Source organism: Centruroides sculpturatus, unplaced genomic scaffold, assembly GCF_000671375.1.
Source record: "Centruroides sculpturatus isolate CEXI.00-Female unplaced genomic scaffold, Cexi_2.0 scaffold116, whole genome shotgun sequence".
NCBI classification, from domain to species: domain Eukaryota; kingdom Metazoa; phylum Arthropoda; class Arachnida; order Scorpiones; family Buthidae; genus Centruroides; species Centruroides sculpturatus.
The window spans coordinates 142848-157527 of record NW_019384401.1 but is presented as its reverse complement, the minus strand read 5'-3'; the positions used below and the strand labels follow the sequence as shown (position 1 = coordinate 157527).

The window sequence follows — 14680 nt, the reverse complement described above, 5'->3', positions numbered from 1 at the left end:
AGAAACTATTTCTTCCGTATCTTCTGCACGGGTGGAGTGAATCCCGACGATCCCGACAATCCAGACGACAATAAGGAACACTTGTTGATGAGATTCTTCAGAGACACCGTAGGAAAAACTTTGAGCCTGATACCCGTCAAGATCCTAGTTATTATTCTGTTCGTAGGATACGTGGCAGTCGGAATATGGGGGTGCAGCCAACTGAAAGAGGGTCTGGAACGTTCTAAGTTGTCTAGAACCGATTCCTACTCTGTAACTTACTATAAGTACGAAGACACGTACTTTAGAGAGTATCCTTATAGAGTACAGGTGATCATCAACACACCACTGGATTATTCCGATCCTAAGGTGCAGCAACAAATCGAAGATCTGATGAAAAGATTCGAAGCTAGCGAATATATGGCTGATTCATCACTAACAGAATCGTGGCTAAGGGCTTACTTACGTTTCTTGAAGGATCCAAGAACATCTTTCTTCTTGGAAAGCTACAACATGAGCAGTAAGAGTGATTTCATTACAGGATTAAGACGAGTGTTCCTGAAATTTCGTTCTGCAGAGCATTTCAAGGACGATATTGTCTTCAATGAGAATTTTACAGAAATCGTGGCTTGTCGGTTCATAGCTCAAACTAAAGATATTGCCGATGCTAATGAAGAAAAGTACATGGTTATCGAATTGAGAGACATTGCTGATAGCGTTCCTTTTAAAGTTTCTGTCTTTCATCATCTCTTCCCGTTCTTCGATCAATTCATATTAGTAAGGAGCGTTTCTATACAGTCCATCAGCATCGCCGCAATCCTCATGATGATAATCTCCCTTCTTTTCATACCGAGCCCTATGTGCGCCTTCTGGGTGGCTTTCTCTATCGTCTCGATAGAAATAGGAGTCATNTATATCAGAAAGGAGGAAGAAAAGTCGGGGAAGCCGTTCGTTCGTTTTCTCTTCAGTCGACGACGGAAGAATTTTATTTTCGGAGGAGACCCCGGAGAAATCGGCCGTCCGTGCCCACACGGATTCTCTCCGTTTTTACTTCCTTACTGGTAGGCTACGTTCCGAAAATTCCCTAAAGACAGCGACGGGAAAATAGTACCCGGCCGGGGGAAGTCTTGCTTTCGTCGGTTATCTCCCCTTTCTTAATATGAAATTGTATTTTTACCCACCGCTCTCTTCGTTAAGACGTAGACCGTGTCACGGGGTCCCTGACCTTCGGCCCGACGGGAAACCCTGCTTGCTTTGGCGCCGGACGAAGTAAAGGCTTAAAGGGGACGGCGGTGGCCCGAGCATCGGACCACCGCTGTCCCCTCCTGGAATTTCGGCGCCACAACTTAACGTCGGCCTCGGCCCCCGGCGGGATCCCGTCTCGTTTGGGGTGGGAGCGAAATCTGTCATTTTTAAATCCTCCGCCCGGGTTAACGAACTTTCGGACGGTCCGCTAACGTCAGGTTAAAATTAATGTCGGGAAAAGGAATAAAGATTAAATTCCTTTTCGACCGATCGAGGAAATGAAAGTGCGAGAATTACTAGGAAATAACGAGGTTAAAATTTCCGTAAGTATTCTAATTTTAGAAATGAAAATTAGAATTAAAATTTTTATTATCTAAATATAATTTGAGTATATTTAATTTTATGTGTGATAAATGAACTGGAGTTGTATTTGCTATGCTTTATGGTACGTACCTGTACAATCCGTGTGTACAGTACCTACGATCGACGTCGGGAAAAAGTTAGAAAAAAACAAAATTAAATTTTCTTTGAATTAAAAAAGAGAAAGAAACGAGAAATTTTGGCAGTTAAAAAGAAAAGAAGGCAAAGTTGTTAAAGATTTATTTAGAAATAGATATTGTAGCTGATGCAAGCAGGGTCACACCCTGTTCAATTTTCACGCATTCATTAGGTTTGATGTTGGTCAAAATTCTGAGACAAACTGAAGCGCAACAGGCGGGATTGACTTCTCTGTGACCCCATGTCCTGCAGGGAAGACAAATTGCAGGAGTTGAGGCGTCAGCGTCGAGAAAAGGATTCGGAAGAAGGAGAGGAACGAGAGCCCACCGACGAAACTTCCACTTTCATCGAAGTGTCGTCGAACGACCTGTCGAAAACACCCGAGAAAGGAATACTGAAACACCAGGAGAAAGACAAGTGGAGCGACGAAGCTTCTCAGTCGGACAACCAAGAGGTAACGCAATTAGTTAATAATATCGACGGCGGCGACGACGGTCTGACCGAAGTGGAAAGGACACTAAAGACGTTGAACGGTTATCACGAGGAGATACTCGAGGCGTTGCAAACCGCCTCCTCCTATCGTTCGGGGGAGAGCGGATCGGCCACGCCTCAGGACGAAGGCAGGGACGAGTCTCCACCACCCAACGGCGTCCAAGACGAAGACGGCGTCCAGTCCGGCGGACCCATTCGAATTCGCAACCTGGAGGATCTCCTGTGTCAACTGGAGCAGCACCCCGACCAGCAGCAGCAACAACAACAACAACAGCAGCGCCACGTCTCGCCCACCCTGTCCGAAGAGATTCGTCTGAGCGTGCCCGAAGCCGACCGCCAGTACCTGCTGGAGAGGAAGGACATTTCGGACATGGCCAAGCACCACCTGGAAACGGGTCTGGGTTACTTGCTCGGACACATCCAGCCTCCCTCCGCTAACACCAAATCGCCGCGTTACTCCAGACACGTGACGCCGGAAGAGGAGGAAGCGGACGACAGCGCCGACGACGACGACGAAGGGAGCACCTTTTCGTCGCATCACCTGGTGAGGAGTGCCAGCGAGGAGGCTCTGCCGGTGACGGGCAAGCCGGGCCAGCGCCAGCCGCCGGAGGCCGTCAAGCGCGACGGACGCGACTATTTTCCCAGCCCCCCTTCGGAAGACTCGTACGCCAATTCGTCGGAAGACAACGCTTTTATTCCTCCGCCTTCTTCTTCCGCTCCGAGGCCCGAACGAACACAGAAGTCTCAGCCGACCACACCGACTCCTGCACAGAGCACGGCTCATCCGGCGGGGGTCAAACGGAAAGCCAAGAAGAAGTTCCCCGAGTATAAAGTGTAATCGAACTCTTTTTAGATAATTAGCCTAGGACAAAGCAGAAACTCTTTGGTATTTCACTAATCTTCTCTTTTTTCTTAGTCGTCCCCTTAGCCACTTTCTACACCCGTCTGGCCAGAAACTAGTGTCCCGTTCCCGTCGTCTTCACTCTCATCACTGGCCCGGTTTCTTCTCTCGATCGCTCATCGTCATCTAAAAACAACCGTCGCGTCCGACAAAATGTCTACCCCACCGGCCGCCTGCCTAATTTTTCCTCCTTTCTCGCCTGCTTTCTCCTTTAAAAACTCGCGCGTGACGTTTCACCGCACCGTTTTTGTATTTACTCGGACGCGGCCTCCTCTTAATACGGAAATGGCCGAGTGAAGCTTACGCAAAAGTACACTCCACTTCTTTCTTTGAAAATTTAGCTGTTAAATATGCAAGTTTTCTTGCGCCTTTCCCGTTGGGAATGCCCAAACCAAAATTCGATTTTTCCTAAACGTTTTCTAATTTTTATTATGTAAAAAAAGGCAGAGAAAAAAGTCTGGGTTCGGAGTGGAATTTTCTAAAACTTCTATTCGTTTACCGAAAAAAATAAAGCGTTACACACCTGAAGAACAGCTCAAAAATTAGCCGACGTCTATTAAGTAAAAAAAATCCCAGATTCTACGGCTTAAAAAGGCAAACTTTTGAATTTAACAGGTAGAAAATCGGTTTCCGTTTTACCAAATTATCAAATTAGGGGTTGTCTTTTATTATTTTCCGTAAAATTTAGCATTTTAAGTGTAATTTTTACCTAAAATGTTGCGTGTAAATGCAATAAAAATAGGTGCGAGTGAACGGCCGAGTGCGAGAGATTAAGCAGTATTAGTGCGAGATGTCCGTTTAGACGGTGGATAAAAGGGTCCCGGTAGAATTTACCGTCTTCCACTGCCCGTTTACGTGCATACTTACCGACTACGGAAGTTCGTTCTCTACTCATTTTACGCGTAACTTAAGATCGACCCGTTTACATTCCGTTACCCGCTACCTTTTTAACACTTACTCCTTCGATTAAATCGCTGTGATAGTTCTAGATAAAATATTTTAAAAGAAGTGTAAATAGGTGAACGTGTAAATATACGAACAAGTCGAACCTTCCACGCTCGGTGTCCAGAAGATCCCGGTTTGGTCGACATAGAAGAAAATACCGGCGGAACGGAAGTATTTGTAGCTTACACATGTAATAAAAGGGTATCAATCGATATTTTATTCTCGCCGGCCAAGGGGTAGACGGAAAATTCCAAAGAACTTCCTCCGGTTAAACCTACCGAATTTTGTTGGTAAATCGGCCAAGACGAATTTAAAATACGCCCGTAGACCCGCCGATTTAGTCTTTTTAAGTTTTCCTCACTCCAGAAAGAAGGAAACATCCTTTCTCGTATTACATCGCGCCATTATATTAATACTGGATCGGACCGGAATTTAGTGTCCGAAATGCCGAAAATCCAGAAAACCGTACGGTTGCGGCCGTTTAAAAAAGAAGCGAAAAAATCCTCCCAGGGCCCGTATACCCGAATCCCAAAACCACTACAGTGTTTGTTGTTAGTGTTACAACGTTTAAACTACGCCTTCCGGTTCCGGAACAGATCAAAGCTAGAAAAGACGGCCGTCGGAAGAGTTACGTATAAAACGAAGGACGATATATCGATTGATACCCATGGAAGCGTGGGAGACGGACAGAAAAAAGCCGCGGGTTCGACTCCTATAAATGTCAATTATGTCGTGTTACGAGGAAAATATAGAGAAGTCTATATACAGTATATATACATATATATATACATATATATATGCAAGAATACCAAGCTGTTCCATTTGATAATTGTTATCATATCGTTTTGTTTCATTTAGAAGGAAGAGAAACGTGTAGAACCAATCTCTTTTTGTACTTTTATTAGATGATCTAACATCAAAAAAAAAAACTTTTCTCACCTCCTCCAATCGACATAATATAAACATATATAATATACCTATATACAGTATTTCCAAAGTTCTGAATTTTCATAAAAATTAGTCATTGTAGATAATTAAACCACGACGAGAAAAAAAATCATGTTAAAAAGTCTTGGCTTTGAATAAAGTTCAATTTATGATGTTCACATAATTCTTTTGCTGTGTTTCTTGTCGCGCTTCTGTCTGGCTCACTGTACTCCGTTCTTTAACCACATTTCTCCCATACGCTTTTTCCGTAAACCATTTCGTTTCTTCTATCGTCCGCCCTTTTCGGAGGCGGGTGCAAAAGAAAAGCGCGGACACACATTTTTTCGGAATTTACGCGCGTAACGACCAATTATTCGCGCCGATTTTTCACCTTTTCCAAAAGGCGCCGACAGCTGTTCTTTCAGCTTTTCTTACTGGCGCGCCACGTCGGTACGTTGTTTGTCGGACCTCTTTTACGCTGGCGCAACGATTTCGAACCCAATTGAAACTGTGTTTCGTTCTCGAGTGTGTGTTTAAAAATTCTCCTACTATCTTAAATAAAACTTTGTCGCATAGTCACATTTGTTCTACCGTTCGGTTTCTATTATCCGATCGTAAATAACGATACTCACCAGCCTGTTATTTAAAATTATTATCGTACGTCTTTGTTTCAAAAGACCCTATAGAAATTCAAGAAGATTAGCTAATATTTATACAAATCAAATAGACTATAGTCTTGTTTTCTTTTAATGATCTGAAACCGTGCTTTAAACTTTGTCGCTGCTTCGAACACAATAAAGTGCAATAAATGAAGACACTTGGCGGCATCTTTTATTTAGTTATTTAGACAACTAAATAAAAGATGAAAAAACCGCCAAGTATCTTAATTTATTGCACTTTATTGTGTTCGAAGCAGCGACAAAGTTTAAAGCACGGTTTCAGATCATTAAAAGAAAACAAGACTATAGTCTATTTGATTTGTATAAATATTAGCTAATCTTCTTGAATTTCTATAGGGTCTTTTGAAACAAAGACGTACGATAATAATTTTAAATAACAGGCTGGTGAGTATCGTTATTTACGATCGGATAATAGAAACCGAACGGTAGAACAAATGTGACTATGCGACAAAGTTTTATTTAAGATAGTAGGAGAATTTTTAAACACACACTCGAGAACGAAACACAGTTTCAATTGGGTTCGAAATCGTTGCGCCAGCGTAAAAGAGGTCCGACAAACAACGTACCGACGTGGCGCGCCAGTAAGAAAAGCTGAAAGAACAGCTGTCGGCGCCTTTTGGAAAAGGTGAAAAATCGGCGCGAATAATTGGTCGTTACGCGCGTAAATTCCGAAAAAATGTGTGTCGGCGCTTTTCTTTTGCACCCGCCTCCGAAAAGGGCGGACGATAGAAGAAACGAAATGGTTTACGGAAAAAGCGTATGGGAGAAATGTGGTTAAAGAACGGAGTACAGTGAGCCAGACAGAAGCGCGACAAGAAACACAGCAAAAGAATTATGTGAACATCATAAATTGAACTTTATTCAAAGCCAAGACTTTTTAACATGATTTTTTTTCTCGTCGTGGTTTAATTATCTACAATGACTAATTTTTATGAAAATTCAGAACTTTGGAAATACTGTATATAGGTATATTATATATGTTTATATTATGTCGATTGGAGGAGGTGAGAAAAGTTTTTTTTTTTGATGTTAGATCATCTAATAAAAGTACAAAAAGAGATTGGTTCTACACGTTTCTCTTCCTTCTAAATGAAACAAAACGATATGATAACAATTATCAAATGGAACAGCTTGGTATTCTTGCATATATATATGTATATATATATGTATATATACTGTATATAGACTTCTCTATATTTTCCTCGTAACACGACATAATTGACATTTATAGGAGTCGAACCCGCGGCTTTTTTCTGTCCGTCTCCCACGCTTCCATGGGTATCAATCGATATATCGTCCTTCGTTTTATACGTAACTCTTCCGACGGCCGTCTTTTCTAGCTTTGATCTGTTCCGGAACCGGAAGGCGTAGTTTAAACGTTGTAACACTAACAACAAACACTGTAGTGGTTTTGGGATTCGGGTATACGGGCCCTGGGAGGATTTTTTCGCTTCTTTTTTAAACGGCCGCAACCGTACGGTTTTCTGGATTTTCGGCATTTCGGACACTAAATTCCGGTCCGATCCAGTATTAATATAATGGCGCGATGTAATACGAGAAAGGATGTTTCCTTCTTTCTGGAGTGAGGAAAACTTAAAAAGACTAAATCGGCGGGTCTACGGGCGTATTTTAAATTCGTCTTGGCCGATTTACCAACAAAATTCGGTAGGTTTAACCGGAGGAAGTTCTTTGGAATTTTCCGTCTACCCCTTGGCCGGCGAGAATAAAATATCGATTGATACCCTTTTATTACATGTGTAAGCTACAAATACTTCCGTTCCGCCGGTATTTTCTTCTATGTCGACCAAACCGGGATCTTCTGGACACCGAGCGTGGAAGGTTCGACTTGTTCGTATATTTACACGTTCACCTATTTACACTTCTTTTAAAATATTTTATCTAGAACTATCACAGCGATTTAATCGAAGGAGTAAGTGTTAAAAAGGTAGCGGGTAACGGAATGTAAACGGGTCGATCTTAAGTTACGCGTAAAATGAGTAGAGAACGAACTTCCGTAGTCGGTAAGTATTACCGATATTGGCATTTAGTCTTGAGGTGAAATATCACCGAGTGAAACTGTCAATACCTCATCGAATTAAGAAAATTGTATTTAACCGGTAAAATAATACCGATTAATGAAAGCTCATTCGTATAAACAATCGGCATTAGTCTTATCACCTGACGTTTTCATTACAGTCAGTTTTTTATAAGTAGAAAGTCCCCCGTCAAGTGTGACGGACTACGTTCTACGAGAAAGTATCAATCGGAGAATTGAAGAAATTCAAGTTGATTAGCTAATATTTATTTATACAAATCAAATTGACTATAGTCTGTCGCTGCTTCGAACACAATAAAGTGCAATAAATGAAGACACTTGGCGGCATCTTTTATTTAGTTATTTAGACAACTAAATAAAAGATGAAAAAACCGCCAAGTATCTTAATTTATTGCACTTTATTGTGTTCGAAGCAGCGACAAAGTTTAAAGCACGGTTTCAGATCATTAAAAGAAAACAAGACTATAGTCTATTTGATTTGTATAAATATTAGCTAATCTTCTTGAATTTCTATAGGGTCTTTTGAAACAAAGACGTACGATAATAATTTTAAATAACAGGCTGGTGAGTATCGTTATTTACGATCGGATAATAGAAACCGAACGGTAGAACAAATGTGACTATGCGACAAAGTTTTATTTAAGATAGTAGGAGAATTTTTAAACACACACTCGAGAACGAAACACAGTTTCAATTGGGTTCGAAATCGTTGCGCCAGCGTAAAAGAGGTCCGACAAACAACGTACCGACGTGGCGCGCCAGTAAGAAAAGCTGAAAGAACAGCCGNTTTTTCATTTTTTTATTTTATGATGCAAAGAATATATTATAATATTAAATAAGTAAATATCATTACAAAATAACTGAAATTTATCCGAACGTATATCATTAAACTTGAATGGCTAGTGCTGTATACTGTGTGTATATATCCTATATACACACAGTATACTACTGTATAAGGATTTCACTACATGTTTTGACATACTATATGTAAATATACTTTTATACTCGTATTGAAATTTATACTTTATAGAGATGGTATTGTAATGTACCACATATACTTATCATACGTCGTTTTTACAGTATATTCAGATTTCTGATATAAAACTATAATCGTATATATGGATAATACAGCATGTCTCTACTTAAAATATCAAGACATGCAGGATACATCCGTATACTCGTATTAAATATGATGTACTGTACATAACTTCTCGATCTTTCAACGAATTATATCATATGTATCCATTTATAAATAATATAATTCTTACATATGAAATATCAAAGTTGTATAGGAATATAATTTCTATATCTCATATGTGGAAAAGCATTTTTTATTTACATACCAATAAATTGATTTTAATAATAGGTCATTAATGTAAAATATCGTATAGTTTTCTATATCCTATCCTAATTTAATCTATATCCTTACTATTTTATATAGTGATAATACAGTAGAACGCGTAAAGAAAGCGTGGAATTATACGGAATAGTTGTATATAAAATATCTTAATAGTACAAAGACGACGACGTCACATACAACGAATTGTATCATATAAAGTATATAGGGAAGACGAATGTTCCATAAGGAATAAAACGCGCTCTTCTGTAACATGTAATCAATCAAAAGATATTTTAAAAAATGCATAAAAATATTAATTATAATTATTGAAAAAAGTTTGTAATGCTGAACGGCGACAGTTCAGCATTTCCCCCCCATCAAGGAAGTGACGGCACGCGACACAAAGTAATCGAACATTAAGGAAAATGTTCGAATTCATCTTGATAACAGGTCGGAACTTTTTTATTTCGTTAAAAAAAAAAAAACAAAAATTTCCACTGACTTTATTGAATTTTCATAACGCGGAAGAGAAATCGTCAAAAAAAAAGAGGCAAAATAATCGGTGGCGCGATTATTCGGCACGAAAATTTCGATAAGAGAAGAAGAAGCAACTTCATTCAGTTTGTGCAGCCAATCTCCGAGACATTTTAATGCACGGACGACGGCGTCACCGACCCACAATACTTTCATTCTCCTACAATAGAGTTGTTTTAGTAAGACGATATTGGCCGGATACGTACGCATTAAATGCCAATTAAGACCATTCTCCGGTGCAAATTTGCATACATTTTGCACTCGGCAGACATTTGTCAAATAAAGGGAGAAAATCGTGGAAAAAAACGTGGCCCGACGGACAGATTTAGCCAGGTAACGAAGATACGCGGCGCAGAATAGAGACGAAGGAAAGAAAGCATTTGGAGAAATGGAGGCAAACTATGGTCGCCTTTCTTCCAAAAATACTCTCAGAAACGTCGTCTATCGCATTTGTTGCCTTTTTTTGCTTTCGTTCTTACACTTAATTTGCACCCACAATAGAAATATTTTAAATTTTATTCGGTTCTTTTTATAAAATAATCAAAATTATAGTTTAGACTTTAATTTTAGACGCGCTTATATTACTTTTATAATAAGATATTACGGAGAAGAAACTTCTAGTGTTCCTCTTTGTATAACATTAATCTCTACAAGTGATTTATTTACGAAGAATATCTACGTATGCGTGGAACACAATCTCAAACCAGTTTTATAATTTTACCCATTATTTGATTTATTTTAACACTTCCCAATTAAAAAGTTATATACTAATCTTCATCGCGATACGTGATCTTAAATTCCGTTCTTCTCGGCTATAGAAATATATCGATAGTTAAATACTCTGTTGAACTTTTTCGTATAAACGTAAAAAATCGATATACTGTATTCGCTTTAAGTGCAATCCGTAATTAAAATGACATTTAAACTGCGCTATTTTCTTCCTCTGCATGTAATGCGCACCGCAATTTATGTTAAATTTATCATTAGAAATATTAAATATAACATCCGAAAGGAAATAAATGCACTTTTATAATTACTTTTAATAATTTGCATAATTCCCATTAAAGAGAGTTTTAGAATATTTAATAACTTTCGATGCATTTGCTTAAATGAGCATCGATCCAGAGTCGATCATCAATCGGTTCAATCGGTAGAATTCCGTATACAAAATTCGACATCGACCCACGTGCCGACGTGCGTGACATTCGTGTTTTTCTTTCCATAGAAACGTTAAATCATTGAAAATGCCATAAATAAATAGCATTTATATACGTTAGAGTAAAATGTCGGAATAATATATCAATTATTAAACTTTTAAAACAAAAGTACGCACTCGGCATCAATATTTTCGCATAAATTTCTATAATAAATGTCCGGGAACGTTTTCTTAATTGTATATTTTACAATTAAGGATGGAAAAGTTCTATAGAAATTTAACAAAACTGTGAGTATTGTTTAATAGAAACATTGTCAAAAAATGCTAATTGCAAAATAATTGCATACGCTTCTCGTGCAGGATGCGGCATAAAGCAGTTAAGTGCATTTTGTGCGTAAATATAACATCGTTATATTTAAGCTAAATATGCGCCTATAGGTGAAAAGATGCGTACTTCCATTCCCAAAGTAAATCCGGTAAATGCATACATTTGTCTCATATATCCGGATATAATTATATTCTTATTTTAAAGATGTATATCTTAGTAAAGGCAGATAAATTAAAATATACTTTTTTAACAAAGGATATAGCTTCAATATTAAAAACAAAAATTATAATTTCTAACACATATAGGCTATATATACAGAACGCTATGTTATATTCATTACATTTAAATTAATGTTATTGAATGTATAATAGATGCAAATTTATTTTAAAAATAGTTTAACATCCATTAACGGAATTTCAATAGAATTAAAATTAATTATTAATAAATTCTGGCGACAAAAAAAGTCGACGAAAGTGCTACGACCTTTTAATGTTTTCGTTTTTTCTTCGTTTTAGCAAGAAAAATGTTTAATTCCTTCTGTTATTATTATTCCACTCGTAATAATTTCATTTAAATCAATAAACTAATTTTTATTGAAATTAAATTAGCCCCAATACTAAGCAAGTTAAACGACATTAATTCTAATTGCATCGACCGAAGAGTAATTAAAACCAGTCTTAATGGAGTTTTTACCATTTAAAATTATTTCTGGTATAGTTAAATTACAGCAGATCATCGGATTTACAAAATAAGAAAAAAAAATATGTTAATTGGGTTGCAATTTGAAAAAAATGTAGACCTTGCCAGTATCGTCCGTCCGTCTATCTTCCTTAATCTCGAGAAGGGAGTTAGATGAAATCCTAGACCAGATATGGAAAGCTTAGGACAGGAAGTCCAGATTAACTTTATATTAACTTCCGGTCTGGACCGGAAGTCACGTTACTTCCATTGGAAAGTTTCCTCCGAACGGAGTTAGATAGATAATCGGCACGATTCTATTGTTAAAGGAAAAGTATGACGTACGGGGGGCAAGTCACTACTAATTTGAGGTGGAGAGAATATATTTTAAGTTAAATAAAGTAAAAATACAATTTAAAATTACAGCCCAGCATTGCGTAAGAAAATGGGCCAATTATATTTATGTAAGGAAAATTATCTGGATGGTATTTGTTCTTTTTTGATTAATAAATTCCGAGATTATTAATCTACAGTAATAAAATGCAATAAAACGTATAAAAAGTGCGGTTAACGAGTATTAAAACCCGGGATAATTTGACGCGTTTTGACCCCGGTAACTATCGATTATTTCATTTAATCTACGCTTTGAAACGTTAAATTTAGCGCAGTGGTCCGTCCAGAGTGGAGTTTAATATTTAAAAATTTTATAGAAAGGTTCTTTAAATTGGAATAAAAACGAGTTCGGCCAGCAAATATCATTTTACGTACGCTTAATTAATTAATTTTGAAGGTAAAAAGTGCGGACAACTCGAACTCAATGCTCAAATATTTATCCGACAGGTATATTTTTATATTCCCGTGCGGCAATAATACCCTAAATTAAATCTAGGATGATATTGTCCGATTCGATCTATGGCCGAAGAGAAAGTATTATTAATAGTCCTTCGAATGGGGCCGTCCGCAATATATAAATGGCTAAATCGGGTTAATGGCTAAAAATAATATCGTTGCCACGCTCCGCATTACTTTATCTTCCTTTCTTTCATGTAATTATTCTTTCACATCTTTCGTGATTGCTCAATTTATTTTTTTCATAACGATTTTTGTATCCTAGATTTTCCAAGTTTCGACCGATGCCGGTAATGTTTAATTAATTATTGCGTAAATTACAATTAAATTATTAAGAAAACTTAAATTAAACATGGCAATAGTTTCTTTCGGGTGCGAACTTATTTTAAATCGGCTGAAATTGCGAATAGAATAGTTAAATCGAAGACATTTTGTCATCAAAATTTGAATTTTCAGTCGACTCGTAATTTTATTTTTCTTTTAATATCTCATGCCATCGTGCAACTCTAATCAAGCTGATATTCANTTTGTACAAAATAAAAAAATAATTTTTAACGATACAATAGTCTTCGTTAGGCTTAACATCGACGAAAATTCAACGCGAAGCGACACGCAACGGAGAAAAATGTCAAGATAGGATAAATTAATATATTTTTTCGCACATAATCGGTTATCTGAAACACCGATCTTCCGAACAACCCCAGTCCCCAATCGATTCGGATAATCGACGCTCTACTGTATTTATTTATACAAATCAAATTGACTATAGTCTGTTGCTGCTTCGAACACAATAAAGTGCAATAAATTAAGATACTTGGCGGTTTTTTCATCTTTTATTTAGTTGATTAAATAACTAAATAAAAGATGAAAAAACCGCCAAGTGTCTTAATTTATTGCATTTTATTGTGTTCGAAGCAGCAACAGACTATAGTCAATTTGATTTGTATAAATATTAGCTAATCTTCTTGAATTTCTATAGGGTCTTTTGAAACAAAGACGTACGATAATAATTTTAAATAACAGGCTGGTGAGTATCGTTATTTACGATCGGATAATAGAAACCGAACGGTAGAACAAATGTGACTATGCGACAAAGTTTTATTTAAGATAGTAGGAGAATTTTTAAACACACACTCGAGAACGAAACACAGTTTCAATTGGGTTCGAAATCGTTGCGCCAGCGTAAAAGAGGTCCGACAAACAACGTACCGACGTGGCGCGCCAGTAAGAAAAGCTGAAAGAACAGCTGTCGGCGCCTTTTGGAAAAGGTGAAAAATCGGCGCGAATAATTGGTCGTTACGCGCGTAAATTCCGAAAAATGTGTGTCGGCGCTTTTCTTTTGCACCCGCCTCCGAAAAGGGCGGACGAAAGAAGAAACGAAATGGTTTACGGAAAAAGCGTATGGGAGAAATGTGGTTAAAGAACGGAGTACAGTGAGCCAGACAGAAGCGCGACAAGAAACACAGCAAAAGAATTATGTGAACATCATAAATTGAACTTTATTCAAAGCCAAGACTTTTTAACATGATTTTTTTTCTCGTCGTGGTTTAATTATCTACAATGACTAATTTTTATGAAAATTCAGAACTTTGGAAATACTGTATATAGGTATATTATATATGTTTATATTATGTCGATTGGAGGAGGTGAGAAAAGTTTTTTTTTTTTTGATGTTAGATCATCTAATAAAAGTACAAAAAGAGATTGGTTCTACACGTTTCTCTTCCTTCTAAATGAAACAAAACGATATGATAACAATTATCAAATGGAACAGCTTGGTATTCTTGCATATATATATGTATATATATATGTATATATACTGTATATAGACTTCTCTATATTTTCCTCGTAACACGACATAATTGACATTTATAGGAGTCGAACCCGCGGCTTTTTTCTGTCCGTCTCCCACGCTTCCATGGGTATCAATCGATATATCGTCCTTCGTTTTATACGTAACTCTTCCGACGGCCGTCTTTTCTAGCTTTGATCTGTTCCGGAACCGGAAGGCGTAGTTTAAACGTTGTAACACTAACAACAAACACTGTAGTGGTTTTGGGATTCGGGTATACG

At 37.6% G+C, this 14680-nt stretch overlaps 2 protein-coding genes across 2 annotated transcripts in view; both read left to right on the top strand.

Moving 5' to 3' along the window:
* The window catches only part of LOC111618662 (patched domain-containing protein 3-like), a 29909-nt gene that overhangs the window by 12284 nt on the left and 2945 nt on the right, over nt 1–14680 (top strand). The window lies entirely within an intron of this gene.
* On the top strand, nt 910–5161 carry LOC111618660. The gene has a single exon (XM_023360216.1). The coding sequence runs from the start codon at nt 1964–1966 to the stop codon at nt 3050–3052; it is 1089 nt and encodes a 362-aa protein (XP_023215984.1). The 5' UTR covers nt 910–1963; the 3' UTR covers nt 3053–5161.